The 21,178-nt window shown below is 37.4% G+C and overlaps 1 protein-coding gene across 3 annotated transcripts; it reads left to right on the top strand.

The window, feature by feature from the left end:
* The first annotated feature begins 3,003 nt into the window (after positions 1-3,003).
* LOC107593656 (B-cell lymphoma 3 protein homolog) lies at positions 3,004-19,682 on the top strand. Of its 3 annotated transcripts, none has more exons than XM_016283483.1 (9): positions 3,004-3,892; positions 4,888-4,993; positions 11,903-12,011; positions 16,723-16,930; positions 17,694-17,782; positions 17,952-18,035; positions 18,260-18,427; positions 18,941-19,001; positions 19,090-19,682. In XM_016283483.1, exons 1-9 carry the CDS (start codon positions 3,361-3,363, stop codon positions 19,608-19,610), a joined length of 1,878 nt encoding a protein of 625 aa, XP_016138969.1. In that variant the 5' UTR covers positions 3,004-3,360; the 3' UTR covers positions 19,611-19,682. The 3 variants fall into 3 exon arrangements, with proteins under 3 accessions (XP_016138969.1, XP_016138970.1, XP_016138968.1); XM_016283484.1 differs by having other exon boundaries at positions 4,885-4,993; positions 17,952-18,029; XM_016283482.1 differs by having other exon boundaries at positions 4,885-4,993.
* Positions 19,683-21,178: the final 1,496 nt, after the last annotated feature.

Genomic DNA, 21,178 nt, shown 5'->3' with positions numbered 1-21,178 from the left:
TTGTGTGTGAGAGTGAGCCGAGCAGCATGGGCTGTGTGCAGTTGGGACACTGTTTGAATTGTGGCATATTGGACCGACCATGTGTGAACGACTTACTGAATACATAACAAATTACTATAGAAAGAGGGAGCAAAGAGAGTTTCTGTGCTGTAGTAGAGCTGATTTTAAAGTGACATTTGATTATTACACAAATTAATTAATACAAAATGTATAGGCCTACCATACTGATATGAGATTTCATGCTATAATGTTAAATATATTTCAAATTGAAATTGTATATTTAATATTATGTAGTTTATGGTAAATGCATTTAAAATAAAATTAAAATTAAAAACGAAATAAATAAATAAACATAACGAACAAAAAATCAAGATGATAACTGATGAAACCAAAGCAGAAAAAACGATTTAGGGACTATATTAATATCATACTGACAGCTAACATTAGCTGACGACTTTTCTTGAGATTTACTTCAACTTGTTTTAAACAGCTGGTTCTGTGTGGCCCTCTAGTGGACAAGAAATGATTAGCATCTGCTACTCTGGCAATGTGTTGTGGCCAGAAGGGATACAGCAAAAACCGGAGGCTAACAATAAATTGAATTTTCTACCTATTAGATTGTGTTTTATTAAATTCTACACCTACCACAACCCTAAACCTACCCCTTACAATAATGCAAAAATAGTAATTATTGTTGTACAGTGTGAGAAAAATTACGCTATGATATGCACATGCCCAGTAGTTTTTGCTGTATGCCATCCAGCCTTAACCCTGACAATGCCAATACCTTTTATTTACTTGTTTAGCTTATATATATACAATATATATCAATTATTTATTTTTACTTTTTAAATGATTATATTCGGGTATCCCATATGTTTTTCATCTGGATTTTTTCAGTGATTTTTCTATGCTGCATAATCCATATCAATAATTGCTCAATTGCTCCGAAGCAAATAGCTTATTTGTGTAGTAAAGACAATAGATAGTACTTAAGCTGTTTAATTTTTTTTTTTTATTTGAACAATTATTGTTTAAAACTGTTCACAAATGTACATTTTCCTTCATCAGCAGAGGGCGCTGCTTCACAGCATTTCAGCATCAGTCAGAGACTCTTATAACAATAATAGAAGAGCTTTTGAAAAACGTGCAAGGTGATCTTGGTGTTCTTCTGACTGAACGATTTTGGTCCCTCTATATTGCTATAATGTCTACTATGTCCACCTTGTAGAGCAGAAAAAAATTATATGGTTACAATTTTTACTAATTACTGCTATTGGTTTGATTGCATAAAAGTTTTTCTTCTTCTTCTTAAGGCAATGCATGAGTGGTAAATGGTGAAAAAGTGTAAATGGACTGTTCAGGAAAAAAGACTTAAAAATTTAATTAGAAAAATTGTCTGACTGTCTATAAGATTAGTTAAAGGTAATCACATCAAGCACGTGAACACTATGTGTACTGTTTATTGTCTTTTTTCTCTGTAAAGCACTTTGTAGGCTACAAATTGTAGCCCTCATTTCCCTCAGGGATTAAAAAGAATAAAGTAATATATTGTATATTGTCAAATGTGTTTTGATTATGCAGCAGAAAACCTAATGCTAAATTTAATTGTGTGTTCAATTCAGTTTCAAAAGTTCATTTGCAGATCCTGGAATCGTCTTGTTAATCTTCAGTTGGCCCATGTGGACTAAATTAGCTGTGATTCAGCATTTTGACAGTATTGTATGTCACCAACTGACAAGTTCAGACCCACCATGGACTCTTCTTGGTGTTTTAGGGACTTTAAACACGGCACCTATCATTTTTTTCCGTTTGCTGTTCCACACCCGCTCAACCCCACACTGAAGGAAAGTCCCAGACTGGCCCAGGTAACTCCAAACCCCTGGTGTGAGGAGGAACTAAGGCTAGTGGGGTGTAAGCGCAAAGAGAGGGGTATGACTGACTGAGATTCTTATTAGCACATAATCTGATACTGTGCCTTGTTCCCCCCACCCATATATTTTGATTGTACATAGGGATATATCAGAAGGCTGAAGCTAATGATTTCAAACTCACAGCAAACACAGAACATTGTCCTTATGTTAGCATATAGGCTAGTTCTCATTTGGTTATTTCTATTCATATCGTTCTTGGAACGTTCTCTTTAGGTCCTGTTTTGTAACCAAACGCCATAACGTCTTCAGAACGTTCTAGGAACCAACAATTATTATCAGGCCTATGTATCTTTAAGGGATGGGGGTGCTTTCCAGATAAGATGCTGAGATAACACCGTATGAAAGTCAGACATTTGTTGATGTTATCGGTATGAGTCATATATCTAATCTCTAATGAGAAAAAAGGACCGTATTTTATCAGTACAATCAGTCACTAATGATCCGCTGACCGATATGAATGTGGTCAAATACAGGAAGACAGAAGGTTGCGCCTGGCAGGTTTCCCGACAAGCTGAAGCTGAGGGAGATCCCCGCCGAGATCCAGCCCGCTTCCTACTAGGCACAAGAGTATGAACATTAAAAAACGAGTGCGGCTGAAAGGAAAACAAAACGACACACCTGTTATCTAACAGCTCGTGACACATTTATGTGCACTGAGAGATGAAAACACAAACGCTGATGTACATGAGAAAGATTCAAAAGACAGTGTCTAACATGCCAAACATTTAACAACTAAACCGAAACCGATTCCATGTTCCCGTCCTACAGCCACCTAAAACGAAACCTTTAATTTACACGACGAATAAACTGATCCTGACTGTTAAGTACAAAGTACTTACTACTAATACTAATAATAAATGCTAAAATTTTCATCTAAACTGCAAAGAGCTTCAGCAGCACCTTTTAATCGCGTCGCAAATGAGAAGCTTGCGAACGATTCAGTTATAGCTGAAAGGGAAAGCCCCACAGTTCTCACCCGCCTACTTCCTAATTTGAGTGAATGAGAGAGGGAGACTCTGTGAATTTAGTTCAGATTACAGAGACAGCGAGCAGAACGGCGCACAGATGATCATCATGACTGCAGTGCGTGTTCAATAATAATAATGATAATATTAATGCACACGACATATTGTCATTGCCCTAAAACGTCATTATTCTAATTGCATGTGTAATTATTTAGGATTTTTGTTCAGTTCTTTTTTTTTTACTGATCATTTTAATAGAAAACTTGTGCATAAGAGAAGACTATGAATTTAAGTGCTTCAGTGAGCTGTGCTAAAACATCTTGAGCAGAGCAAATGTAAGTATGTTGTTTAATCTAGGCAACCTGAGGTGATAGTCATCTTGGGACCGAGTAGAGATTCAGATTTACACAATGTTGATAAAAGGATTCGTCTAGAACCCATATATCGCCTACCTGAGGACAATGACCATGAGTGGCAGTAATCACACTGTGCGATCTGTGCCACTGGATCTTACCAACAAAACCAGAGAGCGTGGGAGCTGCGCGCAGACGCGAGACCAAGGTCGCCCTAGACCTACTCCAGAAAGACAGGTGGAACCGGCGCACAAGTGCAGCAATGGACACGGAATTCTTCCATCCGAACCACAGGACTGTTGTGATGGATCAGTTTCGCAGACTACTCAAACAGACGCTGTGGGTATCATTGGAAATAGGACGCTTGAGGGTCCCAAGCAAACCCGAACTATAACCCCTAACGCTGCAGGAAAACCGGCAGATTCATCCATTTCCAAACTTCCGCCAAGGAAACGTCCTTTCCCGCTGGATGTGGATCATGACCACAGTGGTCCAAGAAACGATCCACCTAGCCCGGATCCAAAAGTTTTGAAGAACCCCGAGGCTCAGATAGACACAGTATCACAGCGGATATTTTGTACATTTGGACATAAACCAAGCGTTAATGACTCCCCGTTTGTGCCACACTTAACACCATATCGTAAGTTTTCAAAAATGTTTATTTTTAATGATCACTAAGTTTATATCTTAAGTGCAAACTTGGATGTCTTTGCGCAATTTAGTTTGTTATGTCATTGTGAAAGTATGTGTGTCCGTTTGTGTGGAGCGCGTGCGTAACATATGATTGCGCAGTCATGGTCAGTCCAGTCAGCGAGCTACAGTCAACACGAAACCATTGAGCTGATCAGCAGGATGTTTGGTTCAGCAGCCTGCAAAACGTGTCAGTGGGTTAACACGCGTAGGTGAAACCGGGTAGTGTTGTAAAACATAATGTTTCTCTGTTTTTTTTGCAATTTATAACCAAAACCGCATATTGACTATCAGTGTGTACATCAATAAAATACAAGGTAACACCGTTTTAAAACATTGACACTGTAAATTGTATGCATGAATTAATGTCAAAGTACTTTTCCCACACCTTCCCATTGTTGATTAAATTGACAGTCTTGGTATTACACCACTCCCCAGTCTCCATTATACAGAAAATCTAACAAAAATAATAATCTCCAGAATTGTGCAGAAAACTGTCACATATTGACATTATTACATTCCCCACTCTTACAGGTGCTGTGGCCAATTCTGACCCCCTGCCAGATTATTACCCCCATAGTATTGGTAGGTTTAGGAGTAGGTGTGGGGGAGGGGTTAGGATTAGGCAATGAGGTAGTGAATTGAGAGGGGGGTAATAATTTGGCAGGGGGTCAAAATTAGGTACAACACCGGCAATTAATTCTTGGTTTGTATGATAATGTGCCATGCAGAACTTTAGTTTGTTAGACCTTTTCTTATCTTTTCTTGAAGATAATATATCTAAACCAAATGTATCCACACTGCAACTCAGGGGCACCGTAATGGGGGAGAAGGTTAGGACGATTCCAAGAGCCCGACGAGGGAGAGGGGGCCCGGAACGTGATTTTTTTTTTTTGTGATTTGTTTGTGAATACAAATATTTCTTCTCCTCTGGGTTCATAGCAGGTTGTCCATATTTCCAGTGGCCTCGGCAGCCTCCTGCACTGGAGAGCACAGATCGGCTGCTGGCAGATATTGCTGAGGCAACACTTCAAGATGAAGATGGTGACACGTGAGTCTTGTACCCTTTATGAAGTCTCAGTCATTTCATGGCATGTTGTAGTTTAAGAATTGATTATGGTGAAACATCCCTCAAAATTGTCTATCATGCATTGCAGCAGGTAAAGAAATAGATCAAACCATATTTTATAATATGTACTGTATATTTAAATGGTCAGATTCATTGTTGAACTGCACATGGGTTTATTATTAGTAACTGTAGGTAAATTATGAGTATTAGTAGGGTGGACATGTACTTTCTGTATGCTTTTTGGAATTTCCAGATGATCCTAGATATGTCACTCTGACTCTTGCTTAGTCATCCAGAACAAAAAGAAATGTTAGTTAAATGTTAAATTAAGTGATAGGTTCAGTGTGCTTAAAAATATGTAGATGTGCCTTCTGTTTATTGTAGTCCTGGCTGAATCACAAGAGTCAACCCCTGTTACCCAGTACATTTCAACTTCCTATTAAAAAAGATTACCAAAATAATTTGATCTGATGATCCATACTGAAAACAGAGATTCTCTGTTCTATGTGAGAGCGAGGAAGGGAGATTGATTCTGGAGGAGGGTATGTGGGTATGAGTAAGAGTAACTGAGAGAAACTGTTTTTTGCTATTTCATGTACTGCTGTTTCAGGGGTTGGTTTTATGAGTGTGGCTGGTTATGAGGATGCAAGAGATGAACATTCTGGCTCCCTTAGGCTCTGGCACTAACACAAACACATGTACTGTGTTACTATAATATCTGAACATTTACTCAGTATGAAAATAGCCTTTCTCATGTGAGTGAAACTTCTCCAAAAATGACACCTGGTGTCACGCAATATTGATATCAAGGTTTAGTCATCAGCAGATAAAAACATCGCTGTAATGAAGCCAATTCCAATTTTGAGAAATGAAATATGTGGAGCACTTTTTTAAATTCGTATTTTTACTAACCCAATTTTTATTTGTCTCATCACACATAGCTTCATAAAATCTATCCCATATGTATGCTTAAAGGGATAGTCCACCCAAAAATGAATACTCTATGATCATTTACTCACCCTCATCCATTGTCTGTTGTCAGTAGTGTAGTGATGTATGAACTCATTGCGAAATCTGCATGGGGAAATCTTTCGCCCTCAAACGAAATTCCCGATTATGTTAAAATGACTGGATTCGCCTATGAAAATTCGCTGAACAAATAGGAAATGTGTCTGCACATTCAGACTTTCAGTCATCTTCAGAACACAATTCAGAACATTATATTCTCTCATTATTTTTGTCCGTCCATTGAGACTTTATGTTGTCAACATTTTAAAGGATCGGGTAAAATTAATCCATAAGAATCATTTAAGTCTCTGAAAAGACACATTATCGCTTTATATGATGATGAACAAATTTAATCAAGGCTTTTATTCACATATAATCAATGATCAATGCAGATACATACAGCACATCAAATATGGTAAACAGGCACTCAAGTGTGCTTGCTTGATGTTTGTTTTCATGTGCCACGCATGTACAATGTTTATTACTTTCAATGGATGGACAAACAAATGATGAGAGAATATTAAAAATGGCTTGAATGATTCATTAGATAAGAAGCTGTATGATGAGAAACATACCACTGATAATTCATTAAAGGGGTTCATTAGAGGAGTTCATTAAAGGAACAGTGATTCCTGAATGAATCATTCTTTTGAGTCAGATCTCTTGATTGAATCACTTTATCTAGTTCACAGAATCTGTTTGAATGATTTATTTCACAAATAGTACTGTTTCTGTTCTCAAAGATCACATCACTGACTTGCTCCACTGGAGAAAGGATATCTGTAAATAAGAAATAAAATTTTAGTTTGTTTCTATCATTAAGGGTCAAAATATACAGCATTCCTGTAGCTCAAATGGTAGAGCATGGCACTAGGGTCAAGGGATTTAATGGGAATGCAAACAAGTCATATGGGCCAATGGTGCTTTTGCATGTCAATGTAATTGCATGGACAAGAGCGACCAGTATACAATTCTTCAGAATTTCTTTTTTTATGTTCCACAGAAGAAAGAAATTCATGAAAATAGCATGCAAATGATGAGGTGTACTGTTATGGTGAACAGCTTTCTTAATAAAATGTTTAGTTCTGTTGCTATTTTGTTGGCTTTTTATTGGTTAGATTTTTTTAACCACATTCTCAACCACATTTCTTCCCTGAACTGATAGTTGTTAGCAAAGTTTTGGTTTCCAGTAGGTGCCTATTTCCTGGTTTCTGTCTATTGTTTACATATACATCTGTCAATCATGCTATTCAAGCAACTGCATTTACACAAACAGAAAAACAACCTTGTCTAACTTTATTTCTCTCACACTGCCTCCCCCCTCGTCTGTACTCTCTTACGTCAATGGGCTTCTCATGCTCTCAACTTGTTTTCTTCTCAGCACTTCACAGACCCTCATTTTCGGGAAAGCCTGATGTGAGTGCGAGTCTGTTGTGTGACTGCGGTTTTTTCAGGTGTCTCTCTCTCTCTCTCGCTCTCTCTCTCTCTCTCGCTTTCATCTTTTTCACTGCTTTGTGTGTTTAAAATGAATGGGCTCAAAAACCCAAACATCCGCTCTTCACTTCCTCCTTTACCGCTTTTTCTCTGTTGCTTATCAGTCTCTCTCTCCCCCTTTCGCTCTGTACTGTTATCTTATATACCTGTGCCATTTCTACTCTTCATACCTACTTTTTCTTCCTTCGTCCTCTTTCAAGATCTAGTTCCTCTAAAAATAAAAATTCGGTCATCATTTACTCACCCTCATATTGTTCCAAGCATGTACGACTTTCTTCATTCTGTGGAACACAAAATAAGTTATTTTGAAAAATGTCTCTGTGTTTTTTGTCCATTTAGTGAAACTCACTGGGGAGAAACCAATGCATGTGTTTCAGACCCCAGTGACTTTCAATATTGACAAAATATATCATTGACAAAAACAGTTCTTTAAAGTTCTTTTTTTTTTTTTCGCAAAAGAAAGGTCACATAGGCTTGGAGCGACACATATTACTGTTGCTCAAACAGTAGTGCATGATGTTGGTAATGCCATGGATAGCAAAGTCATGGATTTGTTTCTCTGGTAATGTAATCAATCCATTATAAGTCACTTTGAATAAAAGTGTCTGCCAAATGTGTTAATGGCAAAGATTTTTAGGTTATATAGGATGTAAAGGCTGTTTTCAAATCTCATTGCTATGCAGAGAAACATAGAGCCTTGACACATGGTTACCTTCAAACACCGTGCTTGTAAGGATTTTATAGTTTCTACTGTTCCTGTAAGAGTTTTTTATTCGAGTGGTTGCATGTCTTGTGTTTGGCTCAGGCTGTTTATGTCTTGTCTCAGCCTCTGAGCTTGTTTTCTGCAGCAGAAGCAGGCATGTGTGCTGCAGGGGATGTTAGAGGTTTGTGTATCTGGGCTGTACAGGATGCCACACATGCACCACAGCCCCGCCATGAGCCCTTCATCTCCTTCTGATGATGTTCAGGTTCCTACGTCAGTCTCAGCCTGGGCCTTATCTGGGGCTGCGGTCTAACTAACTCTGTCACTTCCAGGAACCCAGAGAGTTTCATCTGTTGAAAAGAAAGAGCGAGAGAGAGAAACTAAATTCTGACCTGCAGTATAGTAAGTGACAGCAAAGCCAATGATTATCACATACAGATGTGATAAGAATATATGATAAATAAAAGTTAGTTTACAATTAATATTTATATTAAATTATAAATTTTCTTTTGATGCGTTTATGATGGGTCTGTTTATCCAAAGGCTGGCTATTCTTTGTCAGCCAAAGTGATGTAAAATATCATTAAGCATTAAATCCTGACCATATTAATATATTTACATACTTTGTGATGTTTAAATTGCAAGGCCATTTACAATAATTGTTAATGTACTTTTTAATGTATATTTTATTTTATACATTCTAATGTGGGAGGGACAAGCAAAAACTTAGTTGAGGGAATAGTTTGCCCAAAAATGAAAAGTTGCTGAAAATTTACTCACCCTTGGGCCGTCCAAGATGTAGAGGACTTTTCTTCATTGTTCACTGTTTCTTCATTAGATTCGATTTGGAGAAATCTAGCATTTCGTCACTTACTCACCAACGACCTGTCAATCACATGAGATGGTAGCAATTAGCAAACGGCAAAGATCCAATCAACTTCAAGTCCTGTCCTACATTTTTTCTCATTTCAGAACTGTTTTATTCAAATGTAAGTCTCTATAGAAAAGACCATTATAATTTCCGACTTTATTAAAACTGCCGACCTTAAAGGCCCCTGCACATATTACAGCACTTACTGAAACTGCAATAGGCAGAGATTTGTTAATTGTGTGCAGCTGTACTTTTTATTTATTTATTTAGCCATATCACCCTGTAGCCCAAGACTGGTTGCCCACTGAAGCTAATCAGGGTTGAGCATGGTTAGTACCTGGATGGGAGACCTCCTGGGGAAACTAGGTTGCTGCTGGAAGAGGTGTTAGTGAGGCCAGCAGGGGGTGCTCACCCTGTGGTCTGTGTGGGTCCTAATGCCCAAGTATAGTGATGGGGATACTATACTGTTAAAAAGCAGAGGTCCTGACTCTCTGTGGTCGTTAAAAAATCCCAGGATGTCCTTCGAAAAAGAGTAGGGGTGTAACCCCTGGCTTCCTGGCCAAATTCCTGTCCATCATAATGGCCTCACAATCATCATCCCTATATACCATAGGTCTTCAGCCCTGCTCCTGGGGACCAACTGTCCTGCAAAGTTTATTTCCAACCTGCTTCAGCACACCTGGCCTGTGACTTTTCAAGTGATCTTGAAGAACTTGATTAGCTGATTCAGGTGTGTTTGATTAGTTGGAGCTAAACTCTGCAGGACAGTGGGTCCCCAGGAGCAGGGTTGAAGACTTATATTATATACTGATTGGCTTCTTCACTCCTTCTCCTCTCCACCAATAAGCTGGTGTGTGGTGGGCGTTCTGGCGCAATATGTCTGCTGTCGCATCATCCAGGTGGATGCTGCACATTGGTGGTGGTTGAGGAGATTCCCCCCATCCATGTAAAGCACTTTGAGTACCCAGAAAAGTGCTCTATAAATGTAACAAATTATTTATTTCTTTTGCAAAGAGAGAATATCCTTCTATGTCTTTAATGTGGCCTTTGCACTGTGATGCAGACCAATCTTACATGTTCTGTGTAAACATACAATCCTCAGACCTGATAAAGGCTCCTTGATCAACAAAGCAGCACCTTCTCAGAAGGGCTGAACACATGACCCTGATGGCAGAACTATAAAAGCATGAGATTTCCTGAAGTACAGTGACGTTGAGCTCACTTACAAGAAAGGAGACAAATAAAGAAAGAATTAAGCTACTAATAAACTCTTCTGCTTTCTTATCAAAACCAAGGAACAGAGAAACTGTGATTTGGCAGTTCACTGAGGCCGGTCACAGCCTGCGTCAGGCCAGCTTGCATTCATTTTGACTAAATGGCTCTTCTCTTCCTCTTTTTTGGTTTGATGCTTCATAAAGGAGTTTGATTTAATGGTGACTGTTGTTCCAAACAGAAAGTTCTATTTCAGGAAGTCAGGTGGCATTAGTTTTTTAAATAAAAACAGGTATTTTTTATTTGTATTTTATCACCTGTTCTTATACATGTTATATATAGATTTGTGCTTATATATGTAGTATATAATTTAATTCTCTCGATTTTATTCACAAAATCTGGCCACAATGGAATAACCCACATGAAGCAATTCTCAATTTCCATTTATAGGGCAATATTTACATTTATATCACTAGGAATATGAATCAGCACCATAATTCAAATCATTTGCTCTCCCACTGTCTGTGTTCCGGCTTTTCATCCCACAGTGACTCAATACGAGTCAAAAGACAATATAAACAATGAGTCCCTGTTCTTCTCTGTTCCCTTTTTCTCTATCATTTTTCCTGCTTATGCAGTATGACTTCCCATCAGGCCTATTAACATTCTTGCCACATTCCCAAGAACTGTTTTATAGTTCATAATGCAAGATATGAACATTCTACATTGATGTCTGCATTGATAGAAATCCTAAGTGTTAATCCTGCTAAAAAGTGTTCATTATATTATTATATTATCTTTTATTAAGATGATGTCTGAATGCTCACAAATGATCTTGAACTTGTTTCAATATTGTTTTGCATGTTACAGTGATCAATTGCTAAGCAAATAAAGCACTCTTGTTGGACTCTTGTAATAGGTTGTAAATACACTGTTCTTGTGTTTCAAGTCAGTGCAAGGTTCTTCTTTGTTATTTCTTCAGGGTTTCATGGGAAGTTCTGCTAGAGGAGTCTGAAAAGCACAGAAAGCCCCTAATGCAACTGTAAATATAATGATAATTAGTATTCAAAACAGAAAGAATGGTGCCATTGTCCCTCAGGGCAGGAAGTGACTTCAAACCAAAGTAGCTGTTACTGGAAGCAGATATAGAAAGAAAAAAACATCATTTAAAACATTTCATGAAGAGTCCCTCTCTCTTTCTCACCCAGTGTTTTCTTCCTGTTCCCAAACCTTGACTTCTATACTCTCACCTCAGAGAGGCTTTCTGTGAAACGATAGGGAGATAAGCATTTCCCTGTACTCACTGACACTGGTTGCATTTAGAGCCACTGTGTACAAGATGAGTCATACACATGATTGTCACTCAGGTGAAGGGTTATTCATTCAACCTTTTGAACTCGTTGGTTGACCTGTGTAGACCATTAAAAAGACAGTCATCCCTGTATTGTTAAAAGAAATGCATCACTGTACATTTTAATATTTCTATTTTTATATATATTTCTATGTTTTGTTTGTGTGGTTTAATGTTAATGCACTTACATCAGTGCATGACGTTTTGTTAGGTGAATAATGCATGTGTTTGTTTGTCTGTTTGCATTTACAGGCCTCTTCACATTGCTGTTGTCAAAGAGAATTACCAGTTGGTCAGCTGGCTTATTGAAATATATCGACGGGCCCACAAAGACATGGACGTTTTCAATAACTTAAGACAGGTAAAGTGTATACAAACACACACACACACACACAAACAAGCAAACTCTATTAGATATCATGAACAATAACAATGAACGATATTTTGGAAGCATTTATTAATCTAGATCAGTGGTTCTCAACCATGGAGCCCGGACCCAATAGGGGGCCTCAGCAAACGTGCAAGGGGGCCCCAGCATTACTTAAATGATTCAAATTAAAATATTATTTTGAATACAATTAATATTAATATTATTATTAAAAAGTAAGATATTTAAAAAATGTGGGAATGTCAAGAATGTTGATCTAGATTAATGCTAATCATCATATAGACTAATAAATGATTCATATGTTTAATGTTTTAGCTTTAAAAAAGTTTTAGAAATTAAGACCAATTGATGTATTGTGAACAAATGTGAATTGATAACAATAGTATATATAACATAAATGGTAAAAGTAAAAATATACATAAAATAATTATTTTAGAAATTAAATTAACTAATTTAAAATGAAATGTTATTGTTGGTTCATTAACTAAAGTTAAGGAATCAAACCTTATTGTAAAGTGTTAACCTCTTTAAATAAGCCATAAAGTAGCTTTGAAATTTGTGTTGATCTACCTTGGTCTTTGCAGCAGGATGTAGCTCATTGTTAATGTTGGTGATTGTTGGATTAGAGGATTTAATGCACCAAGAACACCAGGCTAGTTAAACCTAAATTCTTGTCTCTGTGGCACATACAGTAGGTTGGTTAACTGTAATTTCCACATATGTGTTCTTAACTGTCACATGATACCTTTAGCTAAGGTTTGAACAGAAGAGGAATTTACTCCTAGGGCACTGTTGTTCTCAGGCGATGCCACCGCACTGCGTGCGGTTATTTGAGCACTTTTAGAACTGCTGGCCTGCCCACTTGTGTGCTCACCACATGGTGACCACAACACACGCAACCTGTGTCCTCTACCTCATCATTCTCCCATGTTTCAGCAACATAAATTGAGCGCACAGACCTTTCGGACTGTTCCCAGGCATTCACATCCTGTTCTTCTCCTTTTCTGGTTGTGTTAACCCATACTTCCACCAACCATATTATCAATTACCGCCATTGCATGTCTAGCCAGACCTCAAAAATCACCTCAAATTCATGTTTAGGTTTCACTTGACAGATGCACTCTTTCACACACACAAACATGAGCGCTTGTACATTCACAGGCAGCCGGCAGTTACCAGAAGCTGCGCGTACATCTTAGCCACTGGCTGAAACTTGTTTCTATCAGATTGTTGAGGTTAACTTTTGTGTTATATCCTGTGTTCAATTCTTATTTCCCCAGAAATGTGAACTGCGCATTAGCATGTCTTTGAAGCTTAGATGGAGTTTTGAGTAGCTTTTGTTGCAGCATTGCTTGAAAATTACTGTTTTGGTGTTTCAAAATCCGAGATTAGTGAGTAAATACAGTGAATGATGCAGTATTATAACAGCAAGTAGATACACATCTGACTATTACAGTGCTGAGGAAAGTGTTACTACAGCTATCATTATTACTACCACTATAATTTGTATGTGCCAGAATGACTTGTATCACAATGTCTCCGTTTCCACTTCTCACTCTTTTAAAAAATGATTGTGCTCCCACATGTTGGTCATGATCAAACACTGGCACTAACATTTGAAATGCACATGAGAAAAAGCATGCTGTGTGTGTGTGTGTGTGTGCATGACAAATGTGTTTTTATGTGTTGCCTATTATCAGTCAAGCAAGATCGCAGCTGATGAGTTGTTTGCATGGCTGTAAGTAAATTCAGTTTACAGAAGTGTATGTTTTTATACTTGTATGAGTGTATGTGCAAACACATGTAAAACGGCTGCTGCATGCATCTGAACTTAAGTATCCTCATTCCGAGAAGTCACATGACCCCCCTCACACCCTGGGTTGTTTCTCAACATACCTTGTGTTGAGATTTGCAGGGTATTAAAAGGGACTTTCCCTTGCGCTCGCTTGCTCTTTCTCACTCTTCTGCAGCCTATTAACATGCTTATCTTTTTTATCCTGAATTATAAAAATGCTTTTACTACAAGTTGGAGACCCATAGATCTTCACAGAAACACTATACAATGGCCTAACAATGCCTAGCTATATTAGCATTCATAAAATACAAATTGTACCTATTTACTTCCTTAATGCTTGTTCCTGGTTTTATTGTGATTTGTTGGTGCATGTTACTCCATAGAGAAAAATATTATGGCTGATAATGCCTAAAACCAGCTGAGCACCAGCTTGGCCAGGCTTAAACCAGATAAGACCAGCAAACCATCTTATGCTGGTTTAAACTGGATTCAGCAAAACACATTTAGATCTGGTTCCATTCTGACATGCAAGACCCACTTTTCCTGATCCAAGCAATTCTCCATGGATGGTACAAAATACAATTTATTTAGCATTAAATTACCTCTTTAATTGTTCTTCTCATAAATTACATGGACATAAAATGGGTCTAATTTAAAGTGTGACAAATGCATAAAAACAACTACTCGTTTATCTTTTTGTTGCGTGCACTAATTATTTTTCCTGTATTTTCTTGTCCATTCATCAGTGCTAAATCATGCAGGCTTTAGTTTCAGTTCACTACAGTGTGTTTTTGGCTCATGCATCTATGTCATGAGTCTTCCCCTCAATCGCTTTCCTTATTCATCCAACATTCCACTCTTTTTCCCCCCTGTGTTTACACACAGGAATGTGAATCTGAGGACACACTGCAGGGGAGAGGAAAGGGATTTTCCCTCTCTGATCCATCTCTTCCCTTCATCGTTCCCTTTGCTCGATCATTTCTGGCTCCTCCTTTCCCTTTCTGTGTCTCTCTAATCCCTCCTTTTCCAAGCACTTACAGTTTCTCTTTAAACCTTTTTTGGTTGCAGGTTCATTGGTATTGTAAAATGAGAAAGGCAATATTACGCTAGAATAATGTGTTGTATTTCTTATACAATTTCCTGTTTCAGGGCTTGCCTAAAGAGGATGTAAGTGTGTTTTATCCATCGCTGTTCCTAAGTTAGATTTGTGGTTATACAATTGATCTGAGCACAAAGAAAAACCCATCAAATTTGATGTGCGGTAACATGTCTTCTAACACATACACACACCAGCAAGTGTGTGATGCTTGGTGAGTCAGACAGGATTCAGGGAAATAGGAGCCTTGTTTTCATAGGAAGGGAGGGCCAAAGGCATTGGGACACCAGAGGAATTTCTGTCTTCATTCTCGCTGTACTTTTTTTTTTCTCTACTGTGCCTTACTGGAACATCCTCCCTCAAGTGTCAAACCACCCCCCTCCGTGTGTTAGCCTAGAGCCAGCTTTACCTGCTAGCACATCTGAGCTGATGACAATCTATAGTGGGTATCATTAAAAACCACAAACCTCTTTATCTTTCAATCTTCTTCTGTCAACAGAACACATAGATGACAGATTACTTGACTTAGTGTGCAGTATTAGCTTCCTATATTAGCAAAAATGCTAATATCCAATGTGTTTGTAGTGTACATCTGGATGCAAGATTAAAAATGTACCTTTTTCAAGTGATGTGACCCATGTAGTGCTTTATTTTTTTCTTCCTTTGCCTGAGTTAAATGAAGGAGCTTCAAATAAACTAGTGCGGTGTGTTGCCGTTTTGACTCGGTTCATGTTTGTTAGGCTTGGTGTTTTACCTCTTTGACTTTATTATTTAACTGCTGTCAATAACACTAGTTCTTTCAATGTAAGATTTTACCTCAGGTGAAGGAAACAAAAATAAACTCGCCCATGATTGTTTTGACCAAGATTAACCAACTGTTCATTCACAAAACAGACACACAAACTTTGGCTCGTTACAGTTGTCAGTTAACGTATCTACTGTAAATTATGTGTGAAATTGAAATAAATTATATAATAATTTATATTTTTCGAATGTATCACTCTGTTAATGAATTTATAGCACACAGAGTCATAACCACCACAGACATTGTAATAATAGTCATGATAGTTTTGCGATAGAAATGTTAAACTACTAATAATCCAGTAACATTTTAAAGGTACATTTCACAGTTTTAAATTGAAATTATAGATAGTCATTCATGTGATTCATGCGTTTCAGAAATAAAGGACAAATCATGAAACATTCACAAATCCGTTTTTAGAATAATATGATGAAAAGTGAACGTGCATATTTTAAACCAAAATATAATTTGCAGATAGTTCAAATGTATTACTTGAGAATACATTCTTGTTCTTTTCTTAAATCCCTTAAATATTTCATTCGTTTAAATAAAAAGAACCATTACTGCCCCTAAAAAAAAGAAAAAATTTGGTCTCCCTCCAGTGTTCAAGTCATGGTTACGGCCTTGGTTGTACATGTTTGTTTGCATGTGTTGGATAAGTCACTGCAGGGCTGTTTACAAATTTATCTAATTATTATCAGATCTATGGAACTGACCTTTAACCTGTTAGACAAGTTCCAGGTTAGCAGCTTATGGTTACAGGAATCCACACCAGGATGTGACTCAACCCATTAGCTCAAATACACCTGAACACCATATCAGACCTCCGAGTGGTAGATTTTTTAGATGCACTGCTCAAATATTGACATGCAATAGGAGTCGTGGGAGTTTTGAGTATGCAGTCTAAATATAATTGGGCCTTAAATATACTGTGGATTTGATTAACTGAATCAGTAAACTGTCTTTCTCTATCTCTCTCTCACTCTCTCAGACACCATTGCACTTGGCTATAATAACCCGTCAGCCTATTTTGGTGAAAGCTCTGCTGGATGCAGGCGCTGACCCTGGAGCTTTGGACCGTAACGGACAGACTGCGCTGCACTTGTGCTGCGAGCGCGGAGAGGCCGATTGCCTGTCTGTCATCCTCAGACACTACCCCCAAAACCCCTCGCCCCATCTGGAGATCAGGAACTATGAGGGTAAGTGCTGGACCTAGATCTACATGAGTTTATCTATATGTATTTTTGTGTGTGTGTGTGTAATTTTTTTGTAGCATAACAAAAAAAGGAAAAGGTTATTTCAGTTGTCTGTTGGCTTGCGTATAGATGTGCTGACACTAAAACTCTCTTGACTATGGTCCTGTTTAGTACAGCAATACGAACAAATACATAACCGTAAAATTAACATTTCTCTTGTCTGTGTCATTATGCAACACTTCTGAAAATTATACATCAGAAGGAAGAACTTTTTTTTTAAATCCACTGGGGGGCAGTAGACAGAAAAAGAGCTGCTGGTCATTGATTTTCCTGCATGAGTGTGTGATTATGTTTTGGAATATTTTTGTTTATCAGAAATGAGGGGTGTATATCGCCATCTAGCTTTATTTGTGGATTCTGACACAACAATTCCCTCTTGTAACAGTATAGTACTCAGATAACCTCTTCTAGACTGCTAAAGAAAAATGTTGATTAATTATGCTGAACTAAACAGTTTTATTATTTATTTAATTTTTATGTCAGTGTAGTCCTAAACAGTCCTTACAGTTGGTATTTGATTCATTCATGCATATGAAATGTAACATGAGACATTTCCTGTTGTTGTTGTCACAATTCAAAAAGTCCCTAGAAACACAGTGAGGAGGCGTATTAGTGTTTTTGTGTATTTTACCAAATGAAACATGCCCAAACTTGTTTCAGTGGGTCATTCAGATTACAGCCTGAAGATGTTAATGTCTAATTTAAGGTCTGACGCCTCTCCACCTGGCTGTGCAGAATGGAGATAAAAAGTTGGCAAAAATCTTATTGAAGAGTGGAGCTGAAATCAATGCTGGGGTCAGTGAGTTTATCATCATTTCCACTACCTGTTTTGTTGTCTGATGTGATGTTATATTTTCCTTATGCATGAGTTATTGCATGAGGACATGAGTTGTGTATTATGATCTATAGTGTTTGCTGCACACGCTATTTGTTTATTGTGTCTCTTTTTACTCTTTTATCACAGGATAATAAGAGTGGTCGAAGTCCACTGGTTCATGCTGTAGAAAACAACTTTACTGACATGGTCATCTTTCTGATCGAGGTGCGTGTGCGTATATAAATATAAATTTGATGAGTCATCACTTGTTTCACAATCTGTTCCCTTCATTTTTATCTTGTACTTCTATGTTAGTGAGCACAGGGATGAACATGTAAAACTATGAGACTGAAATCTTTAACTATTAATCTTTATCACTCCGTTTTTATCCGTGTGTGGATTAGAACCAGTTATTAATGTTCACAATGTCTTTTTCTGTGTGCCGTGTCTTTCAGAGTGGGTGTGATGTGAACGCACAGTCTTATAGTGGGAATACAGCATTGCACAGTGCCTGTGGCAGAGGTCATCTAGAGATTGTCAGGGTCTTGCTGAAAAATGGAGCCGACAGTAGTCTGAAAAACAACCATAATGACACTGCCATCATGGTCGCAAAAAACAAAAAAGTAAGAACTAAAAGAATGGCATTAGTTTATTTGGAAACATACTGTACTGTATATTATTCAATTATTCAATCTTTCATTATAATAGTCAATAGATTCAGCAGAGTATATATAAAATGCAAACACTGCCAACAAGTGGTGATTCACAGAACTTTCATTGCTCAGTTTTATTGCATATTAATTACCAGTCAGACATCAACAAAGATGGATTATAGTTGTATGAAGCCCCATGAAGAGCCTTTCTTGTAAGAAACAAAACAAAAATTTATTGCAACTTTATATTCCACAACTGTGTTTTAAAATCTCTGAGTTTTAACTTGGACATAATTACAACATTATAAATGAAATTATGCTTAAAGTGCTTTAACTTTAGAAACTTTAGCTTTATATTATTGTCGTATCTTTACTTCACATAATCAAATTCATCTCAAATTTAAGCCCTATTTCCTCTGTCAGTCCATTCACCATAACTTCATTAACTTTTCTAAACATGTATTTATGTGGTTTTGTCTTAAGGTATCTGATGTGCTGCGTGGGAGAGGCACTCGCAGCTGCACTGTGAAAACTAGCAGTAATGGTAAGCATCTCTCTGAAATTACAAGAGTGAATTTATTTCTAAACACCTTGTTTAAACGTTTTCACTCAAGTTTTGCTCTGCTGTTTAGGCTCTCTGTCCCCTGGCAGCTCCAACAATTCTCCCCGAATGACTCCCACTTACTTCACTTTCTCCCCACATTCTCCTGTGGTTCCAGTTTTACCCCGAAGTCAGTCAGCAGACAACATTTCAGAACATCAGTCACCGATGAACAGCAATGAAAAAACACTGCAAATGTTGCCACGGACACACCATAATGTAGCAGTGGACAACAGGACAGGCTACGGAATGGCACTCCATCATTTCCCATATCTGTTACCTTCTGGGTACGACCAAATTAAGCCCACTGTCTCTTATATCCAGAGAAGGATGCTAATCGCAGATTGCCCACTTTACTATCCCACTGGTATTCAAACACCTCCATATTACTCAGATGCACAGATCATCTTACTCCCCAGTTTCCCAGTGCCGGTCACATATGGCACTCCTTCACAGGGTGCCGCTAACCAATCACGGCCATCCAGTCGCAGCAGTAACCAATCAGACATCTCTACTGTGAGCGTAAACAGTGAAGAAAGAAGTGTGAGTTGATAGTTGCTAGATGTTTAAGCAGCTGGTCATTTTAAAGAGATTGTTCACCCAAAAATGAAAATTCTATAATTATTTACTTATTTGAAAACTACATGGTATGTGTGTTGGAGCAGGGTTGGAACAAAACTCTGCAGGGCTCTGGCCCTCCAGGAATTGAGTTTGACACCCCTGCTTTAACGGGATAGATCACCCAAAAATGAAAATTCTTTCATCATTAATTCATCCTCATGTTGTTCCAAACCTGTACGAGTTTTCTTCTGTGGAACATATTTTGATGAATGATGGTAACCAAACAGTTTTGGTAACCATTGACTTCCATTGTAAGATGGAATGACATGAGGGTTAATAAATTATGAATTTTGGGTGAATTATCGCTTTAAGTGGCAGTGTTTGAATATTATTTGTGGTTGGACAACACACTGACTGATTTATAGCATTTATTTGTATCTAAGCATTTTTCAAATATATGTTGATTCTGATATTGTTTTTTCCAAATCAATAATGTGTAAGTGTATATTTGTGTTACCAAGTGTTTTGCTATGTATGATTTTGTCATGTATTATAAAGGGCTATGATATTTATACTTCAATAGCAAGATAGCAGAATTATTATTATAATTTTTTTTTTCTCTGTTTTCATTTGTGATTTTCTTCTTGTTTACCATCGAAACTGTGTGTTGGTCAGTGTGTTTATTGACATCGTTTTGGTTTTCCCATGTTCAGATTTTCCAGATATTAGTTATTCAAATTCATTTGACACACACACAAAAAAATCTTTAAGTGCATTCATGTTTACAAAAAAAAATGTCATTGTCACAAATTGCACTTCACATTTTGAGGCTCTCAAAAGGGTGTTATTATGGTACACACATGACAGCTGATATCAACCAAGTATAATGCCTATAGACACCAGGATAGGTTTTTCTAATGAATGCAGTGCCATTGTCAACTATTGTCAAAAATGCCATATACACAAAATCCCAAAATTGTGACTAAGTGCCACTTTTATTTTAGTGCGAGTCTTTGAATGGCAGCTTGAAATCACTGTCTGATGAAGTTTGGACTCACTGTTTAGTGGCTTAAATTGGATAATCTTTTAGAAGGCCAGTGTGGAAAAAAAAAAGAGTAAACTGTAAGATTAAAACTATTGCCAGAATCTTGAGAAACTGTGATTAAAATGATAACCACATGGGTTTTGATATGCATTTGCCATAGTGGTACTTAATGGTGATGTTGCTGACAGTTATGTGAATGTATGAATTTTGCTTTTCATATGAATGTGTGAATATAAGAGCAGCATAGTATATAGTAGCCTAATTTACTATGAATAAAAAAATACATATTTTTATACATGTGTGCATTTCATGACTAATATTTGAATAATACATAATATGATTATTTCTTTGATGTTAAGCACTTTTGAAGAAAAAAATATATGTTTTTGTTATATGAAGGTCACATTAAAACGGTCTGAAACGTTTTCCATGCCTTCATAATTTTTTTACTACTTTTCAAAAGCTTTTTATGTATAGTTTTATTTAGCCTACCCTTTGTCCAGATTTTTTTTCA

The sequence above is a fragment of the Sinocyclocheilus grahami genome, unplaced genomic scaffold, assembly GCF_001515645.1.
Source record: "Sinocyclocheilus grahami isolate Dianchi unplaced genomic scaffold, SAMN03320097.WGS_v1.1 scaffold175.1, whole genome shotgun sequence".
In the NCBI taxonomy this organism is placed as follows: Eukaryota; Metazoa; Chordata; class Actinopteri; order Cypriniformes; family Cyprinidae; genus Sinocyclocheilus; species Sinocyclocheilus grahami.
The sequence above is the reverse complement of the archived record's forward strand: the minus strand, read 5'-3'. Positions and strand labels throughout refer to the sequence as shown.